Source organism: Microtus oregoni, unplaced genomic scaffold (assembly GCF_018167655.1).
Source record: "Microtus oregoni isolate MIOR12 unplaced genomic scaffold, Mior012 000009F_ref0000495, whole genome shotgun sequence".
NCBI classification, from domain to species: Eukaryota; Metazoa; Chordata; class Mammalia; order Rodentia; family Cricetidae; genus Microtus; species Microtus oregoni.
The window spans coordinates 10060084-10076855 of record NW_024543068.1 but is presented as its reverse complement, the minus strand read 5'-3'; the positions used below and the strand labels follow the sequence as shown (position 1 = coordinate 10076855).

At 40.7% G+C, this 16772-nt stretch overlaps 1 protein-coding gene across 1 annotated transcript in view; it reads right to left on the bottom strand.

Annotated features, from left to right (window-relative positions):
• The window catches only part of Snw1 (SNW domain containing 1), a 30835-nt gene that overhangs the window by 955 nt on the left and 13108 nt on the right, over positions 1–16772 (bottom strand). Inside the window, exons 4-12 of the mRNA XM_041658328.1 lie at positions 12754–12849; positions 12558–12664; positions 10794–10898; positions 9509–9578; positions 8976–9041; positions 7158–7274; positions 5828–5969; positions 3529–3625; positions 2001–2118 (exon numbers count right to left, since the gene is read on the bottom strand). Coding sequence (XP_041514262.1) covers positions 2001–2118; positions 3529–3625; positions 5828–5969; positions 7158–7274; positions 8976–9041; positions 9509–9578; positions 10794–10898; positions 12558–12664; positions 12754–12849 — 918 coding nt within the window. The remainder of the gene's footprint in view (positions 1–2000; positions 2119–3528; positions 3626–5827; positions 5970–7157; positions 7275–8975; positions 9042–9508; positions 9579–10793; positions 10899–12557; positions 12665–12753; positions 12850–16772) is intronic.

Below are 16772 nucleotides of genomic sequence, written 5' to 3'. Positions count from 1 at the left end.
AATACTTGTGAGAAATTAACACTTTCATGTTTAAAGACAATTTTCAAAAAATCCTACAACTTTAAAAATATATAAACTTGTTCATACACATTTGAGTCTTACCTAGAGACTTAATATTAAGGTATTCATTAATCTGCCTGTGGCCTACATATCAAGTCCTAGGACAGTTAGAGCTATGTAAAAGACCCTGTCTCAGACAACAACAAGATAAAGACACAAAGCTGGGTGTGTAGAGAAGGTAGGGTGGATCTGGGAGGAGCTGAAGGGAGGAAATGAATATGTTAAAACATGTTTAATGTATTTATTATATATGTTAAAAACTAGTTATATGAAATTCTCCAAAACCAATTTTTAAAACCTGACTAACAATGTCATTAAAGTAGAAGGATTATCCTATAGGTACTCAACAGTAATGCTGATAAATGTAACCTCATCTGCCTGAGAACATCCCTACCAAAGCACAAGACAATTAGGCTCTCAATGAAAATATTAATTTTTTCACCCAACTTTGAAAAGCTTTAAGCTTAAGGTTATAAGAGATAAAAATGTTTAACCCCTTAAAGCACAGAGGTTAAGGAAAAAGCTTTGGAATCAAAGCATTCAAGGTTGAAATCTCAGTTCTATCAATTACTGAACCCTGTCTCAATTACCTATGAAACATAAACAATGGGGGGCTGGTGAGATGGCTCAGTGTTAGTGTTTTCTCCATAAGCCACGAGGACTTAGGACTTAAGTTTGGATCCATAGATCCTATGAATATGACAGGTTGGCATTGTAGCTTGCCGGTAACTCCACCCTCTGGAGATAGGAACAGCGGATCTCAGCTTCAGAGAATAAGGTAGGAATAAGAGAATAAGATGGGAGGAAGATTAATAATGGACAATCATCAACCTCTAACCTTACATGCATGTACACACGTGCCTAGCATGCAAACAAGCATACAAATGAAGGTGTAAAAATAAAGAACTTAATCAAATGCTATCTTCATATCTTCTAAAACCATCAAATCACAATTTTATCTCCAGAAGAGCTGACACTACACTATGTGTGTACACTCAACAGAAGGGTTCTTTCTTTGAGGGCAAAGGCAAAGAATCTTTGGTCTCACTGACTTATGGGAAGTTATTAATCGGCAATAGATGATTAAATTGTTCTAGGCTGGTTAATTACAACCAATACTAGAAATGTGATTTCCTGACAGTCTACTACTTCAATAATCCAGTTCCACAGCTTTGCTTATATATTTTTTAGTTTTTGAAACAGGGTCCCATGCACCTCAGGCTGACCCTGAACTCCTGATCTTCCTGCCTTTACTTTGCAAAGGCTAGCATTACAGACATACCTGCCACACCTGGTTTATGTCATACTGGGGATCAAACCCAATGATTCAGGCATGCTAAGCAAGCACTCTACTAAATGAGCTCTGTCCCCAGCTCTGAAGTTTCAGTTTAAAAAGCTTTCAAATTGAAAGGCTACAAAACAAAACAAAAAACACACCACAAATTACCCAAGAGGTGCTTTTATGAAATAACAGATAAACCAGGGGGTGGTGCACACCTTTAATCCCAGCACTAAGAAGCAGGGGCAGGTAGAGTTCGAGGTCAGCTTGGTCTACAGAGTTGAGTTCTAAGACAGCCTGGGCTACACAGAGAAACCCTGTCTCAAAAACAAGCAAACAAGAAAGAAAAGATGTAGACACAGCAGTGTCCAGTTTCGTCACCTGGTTTCTTTCACTGCCTACTGGTGCTTCAGATCACAGCCAATTATCAGAAGTCACCATCAAAAGTGTTCCAGGTCCAGCCTCCCAAATGGAATAAAGACGTGGGCCACCATGTCCAACTTTCATTTTTGTCTTTAAGTAAAACACACAACTTCCAAATTTTTCCTGTCATCACTCTGGCATAACCTTGGCTAATTCAAATCCAAAGTATGTACTTTACCTTGAGAAAAGACATCCTTACCAACATATAAGATAAATCTGTTTTCTAAGTTCCTCATACCTTGGTTTGGTTGAAGAGCCTCTGGTCATACTGAACTTCATTGGAAGTTCGAGGATTGGGCACACCAAGAGCAATGACTTCACTGATATCTCGATTTTCATTTCTCTGTAGTTTTGACCTATTTCAAATATACAATCACATTTTACACACATGAACACATTTTACAGACAAGATGGATATATGCAATATAAATACAACCACTCTCAGAAGCAAAGGAAATAAATATGCTCTGTTTCTGTCTCAGGAACGTACATTTTCTGATAATGCACAATTATAACAGCAGCTCTCACAGACTTCAGATGCATGACTAGAGAAGGTAGGCAGGAGTCTCCAATTAGGGCCTATCAATAGAGGAACACACAAGAGACTGGATGCATCACACACCAGCAGTCCTTTTCAGCAGGCCACACTCAGCTCTGACCTAACTGTATGTAGTGATTTTTATCCTACTACCATCCTGAGGAAAACATGTCAGTGACTAGATTACTCTGTATGGCTTCTGAAATTACATTAATTCCTCTGTTGTTTTGGTATAAATGCAATCGACATCTGAATGAAACCATGGTAACTGTCACCACTTTACAAGAAGCTCATGTCTTAAAATATTTCTGTAGACAATTTTATTTTCACCCAATTACTAGTTCACAGTTTTTCTGTATCATCAATTCTCACAGCCACTTTACTGGTTTGAAGAGCCCTATTTCTGCACAGAGCCACTGTCCTTTAACAATGTAGCTAGTCTCCAACACACTATGTTGATACTTCTCTCATTCCTTTCTCTTCTACATGGCTTCAATTTCTGCTTCCCTGACTAAGCTTATCCAGAGAGAAGAAATATGCCAATTAAACAAGGAACCACCTGGCAGGGAGGATTTACGATATGAACTCCTAGGGCATGGAAAATTGCTCTTATAGGAAGAAAATGTTTCACATTTGCCTTTAGCCTGAACCCCAAATTCCATGGGGGTTCATGCAGCATAGCATTTTCTGGACTCTGAAACAACAAAAGTTCTCAGCTATTGGTGAATCCCATACTTCTCTGATTTCTATTTTATGTCCCTATAAATGTATTAAGTTCCACTTCATTTTTGTAAATTTTTCCCATTTTTATAAAACTTCAGAATTTTAAAATAAACTACTCATAGGAGTCCAGAATCTTCTTTCAAAACTTGCTCTCCTTCCTACTGTATGAGGCACAGTAGTTGGCAAAGAAAGGATGCACTAAGTCTATGACGGCTGGTATTCATCTACACACAGGCACACAGTCAGCTTACCCCACCACTTGAGGAGGAATAGCATACACCTAAATAATTCCATTCTCTCCTTTTGATCTGGATTCCCTTTCCCTATCCCCACCATTCTCCATACTAAATATTAGTCCTACAAGGTGATGGGAGAGCAGGTTGCCTTCTAGGGAGAGTCAATTCTGTAAAGACAAAGTTATCTGTTAACTTATTAACAAGCTCAAGAACTTAGGCACAACAATGCCCTTTTCCCTAACTTGCAATTATGCCAAGCAGCGACCTACCTCTTATCAGGGGCTGCCCTGGAAAGGTTCCGGTCATGCTGTCTCTCTTTTCGCCTGTCATGACGGATTTCATCCCTTTCGCGTGCTTCTCCATCCTCTGCAGACACAGTTGAAAATTATGACACTGCATTAGCAATCATATTTTGCACAAGAGGCTCTTTAACCATAGAAAATGTCATACTTTTCTATTTTTTGAGACAGGGTATCACTATATAGCCAAGGCTAGCCTTGAATTCTGGATCTTCGTATCCCCACCTCCCTGTTTCTGGGATTACAGGTATGCATGACCACTACTTTTTAGTCACACTCAGCTTTTTAAGGTTACTTGCAGTCAATTTAAATCCAACTAGTTTGTGGACTGTGGACTCCTAAGTCAGCTGCCTTCAATTTACTTGAAATGCACCTAAGTAGAAAGCTGGACTGAGGTGGAGAGGTGAGCACACAGGTGAAGAAGAAAATCCAGTAATGCTAATTGTCAGTTTGAGACAGGGTTTCTCTGTGTAGCCATGGCTGTCCTGGAACTAGCTCTTTTTTTTTTTTTTTTTTTTTTTGGTTTTTCGAGACAGGGTTTCTCTGTGGTTTTGGAGCCTGTCCTGGAACTAGCTCTTGTAGACCAGGCTGGCCTCGACCTCAGAGATCTGCCTGCTTCTGCCTTCAAAGTGCTGGGACTGGCTTTTTGACATAGGCTCTTACTGTGCAGCTCTGGATGCCCTCAAACTTTCCATCCTCCTGTCTCAGCCTCTTTAGTGCTGGGAGCAGAGGTGTACTACCATGTGATTAGAAAAAAACCTAAAACTTTTTTTTCCAGATAAGACAACAATAAAAATAACCCTGCTCTCCTTTCTCTCCTAATTTTCTGAGTCAAACTCTTATGTATTCAGGATGGCCTGGAACACCATGAAGACCAATTCTGTCTGTCAGGAATCTGCAACCCTCCCTTCTCAAACTCCCACGTGCCAGGATTACAAGTATGCTCCCCACACAAGGCTAAGATGACTTCCTTATCTTTCTGTGTTTACTCATGCTGACTGCTGTATCTTACTGTGTTCTACCATCTAGCTGAAGATCTGTTTCTAAAAAAAGATGTCACACACCAGGTGCTTGGAATGAACCGAGTCCTACAGGTCTGTCTAAAAAAAAAAAAAAAAAATTCAGTTTTCCTAATTAGAATTATGAATTCACATAGTTCTGTAGGTCTAGAATGGCATATTCCTTTAATCTCAGCATTTGGGAGGCAGAGGCAGGCAGATCTCTGAGTTCAAGGCCAGTCTGGTCTACAGAGCCAGTTCCAGGACAGTCAGGACTACACAGAGAACCCATATCTCAGGGAGAAACAAAGAAGAATGACAAATTCATCTTTCCTCTCGTGAATAGACTTGATACACTAATGTCAATTATTATATAAAGCCAGGCAGAAAACACTGGCAGTTTTAATGACTAGAAGATACATTAATCTCGAGACCAGCCTGGTCTACAGAGCTAGTTCCAGGACAGGCTCCAAAGCCACAGAGAAACCCTGTCTCGAAAAACCAAAAAAAAAAAAAAAAAAAAAAGATACATTAATCTACAAATTAGCAAAACTCCAGATTATTTTACAATGTTGACAAATTGACTTAGTTGGGAATTTACTTTTTCTTTCTAAATTTTAAGAAAACCATAATGGGATTAAAAGTTGATAAAGTCTATCAATAGCATAAACATAAATTTAAAGGTATAATTGTCAGGTTTAATCCCACCACCCAGCAGATCTCTTTGAGTTTGAGGCCTGCCTGGTCTATATATAAAGTTCCAGGACAGCTAGGCTATGCTAAAAACATTTTTTAAAAACGTATAATTGTCCCTCAATAGCCTATAGAGATTGGTTCCTGTACCCATACCTCATGTGTACTTTGATGGGTGAATGTTCAAGACCCTTACAGGCCTGTTTTCTAGAAGAAGAAGCCTGCACAATTTGGGTAAAGATGCCAACTGCCCAACTCAATACTTTCAATTCACAACTAGTTCAGTCTGTGGCTGAGGATCCTAGAGATACAGAGGACCAACTGTAAATTGATCAAGACTAAGAATTTCTCGTTACTTCCACATGGAAGGCCCATTTCAAATATGTATTTCATTTGTTTCTAGTTCACCTTAATAAGGAAGAGGTCACACCCCACTTGTACACTTTTCTGAAATATCTAAATTTTAAATTTTCTTATGCATACACATTATAAAACAGCCCCCCCAACCCTCCATGGAGACATTCGCAAATGAGATCTGTATCTCTCACCAAGTAAATCCCCATACGAGACTGTTATACCTTTTTCCACGTGGGTTTTGATCCCAGCTCTCCTCTCTCTGGCTTTCTGGGCCATTTCTCTAAGTTTCTCTTCATGCTTCTCCTTTTCTTTCTGAGCCATCTTTCTCTCCACTTGGGCTCGCATTTCCACAGCTTCACGAGCCTGTTAAGTGAGGTGAGATGTGAAGTGGAACACACCACAGGATAAATATTTACAGCTGTATTCAAACTGCCTCCTGAAGTCTGCTGGGTGTCGCTGCTGGAAAGACTAAGATTCTGGAAGGCTGGCCTTGTGTCTCTGAGGAATGTTTCGGTGGCCGCAACTACAGTGATGCCATTTGATTTTGTAAGTCAAGCATATTACTAATGCTTTCTCAGAAACAATCTAAAAATGAAATTCGGGCTGAGCTTAATAGTGAGCACCAGTAATCCCAACAGAAAGATCATCTGAGTCCACAAGTTCAAAACAAGACTGGCATCCGCTGGGCGGGGTGGTACATGTCATCCCAACACTCGGGAGGCAGAGAAGTGGTACATGTCATCCCAACACTCGGGAGGCAGAGACATGTGGGTCTCTTTGAGTTTGAAGCCAGCCTGGTCTATACAGTGAGCTCTAACACAGCCAGGGCTATGTAGAGAGACCCTGTCTCAAAAACAAAACAGAAGAACCACAATGAGATCCAGTCTCAAAATGTAAGCAAATAGGTAAATAAAAATAGCTGGACAGGATAGTGCCTACCTGCAATCTAGAACTCGGGAGGCTGAGGCAGAAGGATTGCAATGAGTTCCAGCAAAGCCTGAGCCTGAAACTCAGATCCTGTCTCAAGAAACCAAAATCTACCAAAGTAATGACTTCATCTTAAGACAAAACCTTAGCCTACATCTTTAAGACTTTAGAAGAAAAAAAAAAACAACAAACAACAAAAAACAAATAAAACAAGAACCCACTTATTGTCTATACGTGTAGATATTAATACAGCACTCATTTGTAATATCAATAGTTAATACCATCAATGCTACTTTATGCAGCATTTAATCAGAATGTTTACCTATCTTCCCCTACAACTGTCCTTTTGGGGATTGTCTACATCTAAAATAGAAGAAAATTGTGCAAGGTACAATAGTACCCAGCAGTCTCAACAAAATGAAGTCAGCCCAGAAAACCATTACTCTGGCATGCTGGTGAAAGAGCAGGGATCACCCCTGATAGGTGCGGCTCTGAGCAGAGCTTCAACTAGTAACTAGTGTGTGTCATCAGCACAGACAAGTTAGTCTAGTCTCTTTAGTACCTGAGGTACACAAGTATGGGCTCACAAACGAAAGAACATTCAGCAAACTATAAATGACCAACCTTCCGATCAGCAATGTATAGAGCTTCAGCCAGTTTGGCAAAATTTTCGTTTATGTGCACGGTCTGAAGTCCTCTTCCATCAGCAGCCAGCCGTTTATCCAGAGGAATTGTATAACCCTGAAGAGAAAGCAGAAGGCAAGTCAGCTCAGCAAGGTGACAGTCACCACCTAACATTAGCCTAGTGCATGCCCAATTTGAGAGCCACTCAAATTGCTATTTCCCACCCTTCTCACACAACTATGGAAAACAACTAATAGTGCGTGCTTTGCATGGAAGGCCCATTGTCTAATCATCCTAGTGACTACACAAGGCTGGTAACACAGCACTCTACACCTCAGAGGAAGACGGGTTAGAGTGCTAAGTGATGGCGCTAAGTTCAGAGTCAGGAAGTGGGTGATAGAAGACTGGAACCCACCAGGAAGATGCAAGAGTCCAAGCTTAAAAACAGTGACTGTGTTAATAACTGTGGATCACGGTAAAAGGAAAATCACTGTCCCACAGTCAAATAGCCGGTGCAGGAGTAAAACCAGCAGTCATAAGAACGCAGACAAACCACTGTAACCCAGAGAATATGCTGAACATGCATAAGACTTTGAGGCCTGAGTTGTTTTTTTTTTTTCCCCAGAATTCTAACTCTTCTCCCAAACACTAATCTTACGGCCATTGTCTCCTAACATAAGACAGTGCTGGCCGGGTGTGGGGGTACATGTCTACAACCCCACTTGAGAGATTGAAGCAGTAGGATTATAACTTTAGGACCAGCCTAGATCTTCTAGGCTAAAGAGTAAGACCAAACCAAAAATATAAAAAAGCTCCTATCTACAAAGAATCCACAAACGTCAACAAAGTCCTACAGTGTTTCTGAATCATCTCAACATGTCACAGGGATACACAGATATGAATCCCAAGTAAGATGGTCCAATAGCCATTCCAGTGAAGGATGAATACGTGATTTGTATTTAACTCATGGCTTAAAGTTGCAGCTTTCACCCATAAAGTGAATCATGAACTGAACTCCAAGCCTATAAAGAATAAGAATTAGGAAATGGATCCCATATTTTATAGATTCTTACTAACTCCTGGAGAAGCTGGCTGAGATACTTAGAAATTTTGTTTGCCCTGACTGTCCTGGAATTCACTATTAGGCCAGGTTGACCTCAAAACTATAGAGACTTGCCTGCCTCTGCCTCAAGGATGCCATCAAGCTCTGCCATAAATAGGTTTTTACTTTTAGGGCTCTTTTAGACAGGATCTTGTGATGTAGCCCAGAGTAGCCTTCCTGTGTGCAGGGACCACACGCATGCAACACCACACATGCCTGGCAACATAGTGAACATCAACACTACATACAAGAATAACTGGAAACCAGGGCAGAGAAAACCCCACTCACTGGTTCTCCTTTCTCGTGTGAACAATGAGAATGGTTTAATTTTTTCTGAAAGTAATTCTAACTAGAGATTTGACCGTCATGAAGAATTATATCTTTAATAAATACGGTATTTTGCTGTTATTATTCCTTCTACATGTGCTTCTTATAGCTAGAATACACCTGAGATATTCACACGGCATTCAAGTGCCCAGTGTAACTGAACCATCCGAGGAAGCTGTCTCCACTGTCTTGGTGGTGCAGCGGGTCTCACATGCTGAATGTAAGCTCTTCCATTGAGCTTCGTTCGCGGCAGTTGTCACCTTCTTACTGTGGATGTTTAGCTAAGTGAGGCAGTAACGTTTCACAGAAAATCCCAGGTGGCTCCTTCCTGAACAATCCCCATGAGACCCTAAGAGACCCAGTGACTAAACAAAACAAAAACAACTCACTTTTGCGTTCTTCCAGTTGGAAATACACGGGGGGATCTTCCACTCTTGCTGTTCCTTTACAGTCATCTGGAACACAGGTGAGGGAGAGCTGTTATTACAGTCTCACTCCAAAACCAAACAGATCCTCCCTACATGAACAGACAACTGCAGCAACGTCTCTGGTAGCAGTGCGCACTGTTCCGTGTAGTGGACTCTAGCCACATGGAAAGCTAACGTGAAAGATGGAGAAGATTTCAGATTACTGAAATGCTGGGCAGTATCTTTCCATACTTCAAAGTGCCTGACTTGGAGGGGTGGGGCAATGCAGCTGCTTTCAAATGAAATCCCGTACTTCTGCATGCCAGGCAGATCCTGTCCACTGAGAGCAGAGGCCAAGTCACTGGCGGTAAAACAGCAAGTATTTACGAACAGTCTCATAAGCACACTATTCTGAAGTCCTAACCGGGTCCATATTTGACCTTGTAAAACCGTCATGGTGACATGTACCCATAGGCAGAAGGGCTCTTTATAAAATTAAAAATCACAAGGATTACCTTCCGACTAGGAGAATGCATCACAGGTGCAGGAGGAGACGGTGGTCCCCGAGGAATTTTCTTATTAATCCTAAAGAATATATCAAAGGAAAACAAATAATCAGAGCATAAAGTCCCCAATTACTTTTTGGTCATCAGGTCCTAAGCCTCCCCTTCTCATTTTAAGTTTCTGTTGTGATGAATGCTCGTGGGACACCTCATGGTTTTGATAGCTAATAAAATGTGGCCACTGTCACCATTTATATCAGTTACCACTGCACAGGGCAACACACTCATGGCTTGATGTAACTGACACACAGTGAGTTAAACATGAAGTGTACAACCCCATCACCTCGGTAACACAATCTAGACAAGTGAGCATCCTCACCATCTTAGCTTCTACATGTGTTGTGCCTCGTGCCTACCCCTTTTCTTCTCCATTCCCACCCGCTTCTCCATAGGCAGTCACTGATCAAGTTTCTGTAACTAAGGATAAAATTGCCCTTTTCTAGAATTTTTAAGATTAATTTATTTATTCTCTCTCTCTCTGTGGGTGGGGGAGGGATGCATGTATGTACCCTAGGAAGTATGAAGGTCAGAGAACAACTCTGAATGAGTGGATTCCCAGGAACTGAACTCTGGCCACTGGACTTGGCAGTAACCGTCTTTAACCCCTGAGCCTTCTTGTTGACCCCATTTTCCAGAGTTATATACAGAGCCCTAACATTGCATAACTTGTTTTTGTCTCACTTCTTTCATGTAGCACACTCATTTTCAGACTCTTTTATGTTACTGCAATAGTTTATTCCTTTTCTTGGCCCAACAATCCTGCAGGTCCTGATGTACTAATGTTTGTTCACTGATTCACCTGCTGATGAACATGTGGGACACTCTTCCTGTTTCATTCGCAGTGTACTAGGTAAGGTTTTGTGTGTCAACTTGACACAAGCTAGAGTCATCAGAGATGGAGGAGTCTCAGCTGAGGAAATGCTCCTTGTAATCCAGCTGTAAGGCATTCTCTTACTTAGTGATCAATGCAGGGGGTGCCCAGCTCATGGTGGGTGGTGCCATCCCTTGGCTGTTGGTCCTAGGTTCTATAAGGTGGGCCGAATAAGTCACGGGAAGCAAGCTAGTATACAGCTCCCCTCTGTGGCCTCTGCATGAACTCCTGCCTCCAGAATCTTGACTTCCTTCAGTGATGAACAGCAACGTGGAAAGGTAAGTCAAATAAACTTGCTTTTTGGTCATGGTGTTTAGTCACTGTAATAGAAACATAATTAAGATAGTCATGAAGCCAGATACTTACTTGAATCTTGGTGGCTCCATTGGATCTTTCTGCATTTCTACCATCCGAATAACTCTCTGTTTAGCTCCAGAGTTGAATGCTACACCTTGTTGAGATGGTGTATAGCTAAGAAAAGTAGATGAAAATAAAAGGTGTAATTAGTTCAATTTTTTTTGTTCGGCATTTATCTTCTATTATAGTTCCATGTGACTATACTTCCAATTCTTTTCAGAAGTACTGATGTAAAATAACCATACATTTAGGCACGGCAGCCAGAAGCAGACCAGAGAAGAAATAGAAACCAAATCAAACAAAATGTGCATTCAAGTGATTAGTGACTTCCCTCCTCATCCTTTCCACATCCCACCTGTGAAATGTACCTGCCCAGCTTTGCAGGTCTAAAACTAGCACCTACTTTTAAGTCTATATTATGGAAAAAAATGGCCAGTGCTGGAGAGACCCAGCAGTTAAGAGAACAGGCTGCTCTTCCAGAGTTCAATTCCCAGAAGCCACATGTCAGTTCACCACTGCTGGCAACTTCGGTTCCTGCAACTCCTTCTTCTGGCCTCATTGGGCACTGGGCATGCAGGCAAAATACCCATACATAAAAAATAACAATAAATAAATAAATCATTTTCTTTAAAGGAAAAAATAATTATAAGTAGTATGCCCACTGGCAACATGCAGTGTATGTTGTAAAAACTGTAGCAGAAGTCTGAAGTGGGATTCCCCTCTGTATGCTATGAATATATTTTATTATCATTGGTTAATAAAGAAGTTGCTTTGGCCTATGGCAGGGCAGAATAGAGCTAGGCAGAGGGTGGGGAGGCAGACTAAACTGAATGCTGGGAGAAAGAAGGCAAAGCAAGACAGATGCCATGTCCGGAACCTTACTGGTAGGCCACAACCTTGCGGTCATACATAGATCAATAGAAATGGTTTAATTTAAGATGTAAAAACTAGCTAGGAATATGCCTGAGCCATCAGTCAAACAGTGTTGTAATTAATATAGTTGTTGTATGATTATTCGGGTCTGGGCAGCCAGGAAACCAACGTGCAGCCTCTGCCTACAGAAGCCTTAAGTTTTCCCTTAATATCTAGTTTCAACCATTCCTTACATAGACAGTCCAGTGAAGGCCCTCAACAGTTAGCAGCATTATAAATGTTTACTAAATATAACTAGAAACTCTAAGCAATTGTAGTTTAGGTCATATACCATAGGTAATGGTTATTGTCTAAAACACTGAAAATCAAAACTCCCCAAACCTTGATTTTATCATTTTAGTCATGTCAAGAGCACAACAGCTAACATCTGGTTTTGAGGCAGGGTCTCACTAGAGAGTCACACGACATTGCCTAAGAATGTGACACCCTACCTAGCTTAGAACAGTTAACATCTTAACGCAGGTATAAAAACAAAACAAAAACAAAACAAAAAAACAAAAAAAACCACCCCCCAACAACAACAACAACAACAACCAAAAAACTCCACAAAACTTCTGGGGCTGGAGAGAATGCTCATTAGTTAAGCTGCTCTTCCAGAGGTCCTGAGTTGAATTCCCAGCAACCATCTATAATGGGATTCAGAGTCAATATCTGTCCTACAGACATATATACAAATAGAGTACTCATACACCAAATAAATAGATCTTAAAAGCAAAATAATAATAAAAACCCTTCTGCAAACAAAAGTCATTAAGACAATGCATTTGTAAGCTGGTGGGAGTCATCAAGATCCCACCTATGGAATTGACACACAACTAATACGTCCGGCAAGATGCATACCGGATATACTGAGCAGGAGCCAACTTGTCAGCTGCACGAACTGGCATGGCTGCAGCAACCTTCTGCGATACGGACTTCTCCAGGGCTACTCTTGTCTTCTCTGTTATCTGAGATGAGAAGCATCATGTTAAGCAGTTGGAAATTAATAAGGTCATACAGTTATCTAAAATAATCACATATACCAACTCCTATTTACCTCCTTAATAGCTTCTTCATCAGGCCTTTGCAGGTCTGGGTCATCTGCATTCATAACCTCCTTTGGAACCAGGTCAGTGTATTTGCTGTAAATGACCTAAAGTGTTCAAACACAAGCAGATTAGAACACAGGAGAGAAGCAACCTCATTAAGTCACTCTAGATGTCAACATGTCCTTTCAGCATATTTACACATCTAGAATACTCAGTTGTCGCCCAAACTTTAAGCTAAAGAAGCTTAAAATATGTACACAAATTGCTGCCACGGCTCCAAGCTGATCACTTTCCGTTGACCCCATGCATTTAAATTATTTGAAATCTTCTAATCAAGTCAGTTTCCAAATACATTCTACCAACATCTTATGCATCAGTGATCTCTATTTTTGAGGCTCACTCGGACTTGAAATTAATGATGATATAAATTGCCTATAGCACCATTATCTTGGATTAAAAACTCATCAGAATTTAAGTCGGGTTAATAAATAATTTCCAAATTCACTGGGCCTAGAAAATTCCATTGACCTCATCCTATTCATAATGTTTCTGTTTTCTGGAATCAATTCTATTCACAAACTAGGAAAGTGAACATAATGAAAAGAAAAAAAAAAACAGAATATTTTCTTCTACAAGAGTAAGAGAAAAACAAAAATATATTTATACAAGTGATCTAGTTTTATTTTTGTCTCTGTGACAGGCTGGCCAAAAGAAACTCAGGAAGGAAAGAGTTTATTTGGCTTACAATTCCAAGTTCAGAGTTCTTGAGAGAAGTCAAGGCAGGAACTCAAGCAGCTAGTCACATTATATCCAGTCAAGAGCAGAGAGAAATGGGTGAATCTCTGCGGCTTTCGCCTGACTCACATGATGCAGGAACCCCTGTGCCTAGGGGATGGTGGTGTCTACAATAGGCTGCATTATCAATTATCAAGACAATCTCCTACAGACATACCCACAGGCCAACTTGATTTAGACAATTACTCAACTGAAGCTCCCTTCCCAGTGAAAATAATGACCACAGCTTGTATTTACTGAGTTCTTATTATTTGATATTGTGTGGTTCTGCATGCACACGTGTGATTCAGACGAATTTAAACTTCATACCCACCTACAAGGTTTGTAAAATCATATCTTGTTACCAAAGGGAATGACTCACTAATGGATTTCTGATGCCTGCAAATAATACCTGGTCTACAGAAGACTTTCCGTTAATACTTTCTGCATTAATGAAGGGATAAATGTATGTTAGAGTGCCTTATTCATATGGAAAATGGTGGAGAAGGAGAGACAGAAAACAGGGTACAGTGACATTTTCTTTATGTTTTAATAAATAAAGCTTGCCTAAAGATCAGAAGGGCAAAGCTAAGCCACTAGAGGTTAGGCAGTGGTGACACACACCTTTAATCACAGGATTTGGGAGATGAATCTCTGTGAATTCAAGGCCACAATGCAGATCAATGCAGAAACAAATCCAGGCAGTGGTATCTCACACCTTTAATCCCAGTACTATGGAGTTATATACCTTCAACCCCAGCACTAGAGGGAATACAAAATGGGAGGAGAGGCTTAGTCTGCGGTCACCCAGCCTTGGTAGTGGTTTGGGTGCTTTGATTTTCTGGTTTTCGGGTTGAACCCCAATATCTGACTCTGGTTTTTTAATTATCCGTGCTACAACAGGGCATGGTGTCCACGCAGATCCCAAACTACCATACTAAGGGGTCCTCCTGATCCATCCTCCAATAAGTTGGGACCACCAGTGTGTCATTAGTGCCTGGCTCAGAACTTCTATACAATGCTATAGACTGAAATGTCTAAATTGCTATTTAAAGAATGAGAAGAAGGAATGGGAATATAGCACAGGTGTAACCACAGGTACCTAAGTGAGCCATCAATGACTGTCTTTTTATGAGTGTTAATTTTATAAGGGACACACAATAATGAGAAGAGTAAGGCTCAGTACATGAGTAAATAACCTCAAAAGTCTTATTTCTTTTCAGGGTTGAAAAATCTCTATCTCCACCAACTGAAAACTAATACTGTAGAGAAGACAATGACTTACCCAGTTTTCCACAGCAGACATTTCAGGGAGATTCTGAGTAAATGGCTCCCCAGTAGTCATGTATGTTCAATATAGTCTCAACACTAATTTAGCACATAAGAGCCATTTGCTGCTTCTTATTTGGGTATTCTAAAGTTAATAATGCTTTAAACGAGCATCAGTAAGATTCTAGCATCTTACAAGTCAGGGTGAAAGACACCTCAGGAGCAAGATTCCTTTGTGGTAATTAACTATAAACTCCCACAGTTTACAGCCTGAAAACCAAACATGCTGAAGAAACTCAACATATCATAGTAAACAATAAGGCTGGGAGGAATCATCTGAAAACTACAGTATAACCTTGAAGGCAGGAACATAAACAGCTATAATCATCAAGAGAAAAGCAAGGCCAGGCAGGGTAGCACCCTCTTCCGGCCTCTACAGGCACCAGACACACATGTGGTATACATATACACAAACAGGCAAGATGCTCATGCATATAAAAATAAAAGCATCTTAAAAACATTAAGAGAAAGCAGCATGTCATCTGATTACTCTACTGACAAGAACACGACTGACAAAGGTGAGCCGCTAGACATATCCCCCAAGTCATCTGCAAGCATAAACAGTTAACAACATGGGATTTGTCACAGGGTCATTTGAAGCTGCTGGAGTTTGGGAAGAGGTTAACGGCATCCCTTTAGGTACTATCATACATGGTATGTTTTCCACAAAAGTTTCAGAATGAAAACTATACACGCCAGGGCTCTTAAGACATCACCAAAGTCTATAGTCTATAAAGCTCGTCCTCCCTTCCCTTCCTTCCCTTCCCTTCCTTCCTTCCTTTCCTTCCCCTTCCTTCCTTCCTTCCTTCCTTCCTTCCTTCCTTCCTTCCTTCCCTTTGATTTTTGAGACAGGGTTTCTCTGTAGCTTTGGACCCTATCCTGGAACGCATTCTGTAGACCAGGTTGGCCTCAAACTCAGGGAGATCCACCTGTCTCTGCTTCCCATGTGCTGGGATTAAAAGCGTGCGCCACCATCTATCGAAGTGTAGCCCAAGAAATGTTTCAGCCCTTTGAATGTCTCTTTTCTTTCCTTATCAATGTCTTATGCATTGTACTTTTACATGTAGACTTTCCTCAAACATGAAGTCTTTTTTCCCTTCTTCTACCTACCACTAACATTTATGGCCTTGCTCTTTCACTATTAATATTTCAATGAGCACTCCCTTGTTCCAAAAACTACTAGTTTCCTCTAGAATAAATCGGAAACCTATGCTATACTACAATACAAACTCAAAATCAAACAGACTGTTTTCATTCTTGGTCTCTTTACACCAGTCTCCTGAATGATGATTAATTTTAGCAATTCATTTTGTACAGAAAGTAATCTCTTTCTCCTACAACAGAAAGCCCACAGTTTTCTAAGCAGGGAAGGAACTATTGCTCCTTTGGCTTCCCTCCAAAGGCTCTGTACATGAGCAGGATGTTCTGGTTCAGACCACAGTGGTAGCCAGGGCACTGCTGGCATCCAACAGGTAGCACCAGCCACGCTACACATAGTGCAATTTTCCAGACAGTTCTGAACTATCAAGAAGCACCCCATTAGGAGGTCAATGGATGACAGCCACTCAACCAAAGCTAAGTCATTCAATGAATTCTAGAGTAATCCATCCACTTTTAGCTTAAAAACAAGACAAAGCAAAAACCAAAAGTGTTGTATGGACCTAAGAGTTATCTTTCTAAATGACCAGCTCTGGGTTCAGCTTTAGTGGCTTCAGTATAAAAAAAGGCCTTTATTATGCAAAGGATGATGTTTTGGAAACCTTCTTTGGCCACATACTGAAACCCCAAGTTCTACAGTTCAGTTTTACAGTCCTCCGCTCTACCAACTGAGCTATCGAAGGCTCCGCTGCACAGTTCAGTTTTAACAATTTAATCCATAACAGAATCTAGAAAGACATATATCACTGCAGTTAAAGCTGCTACC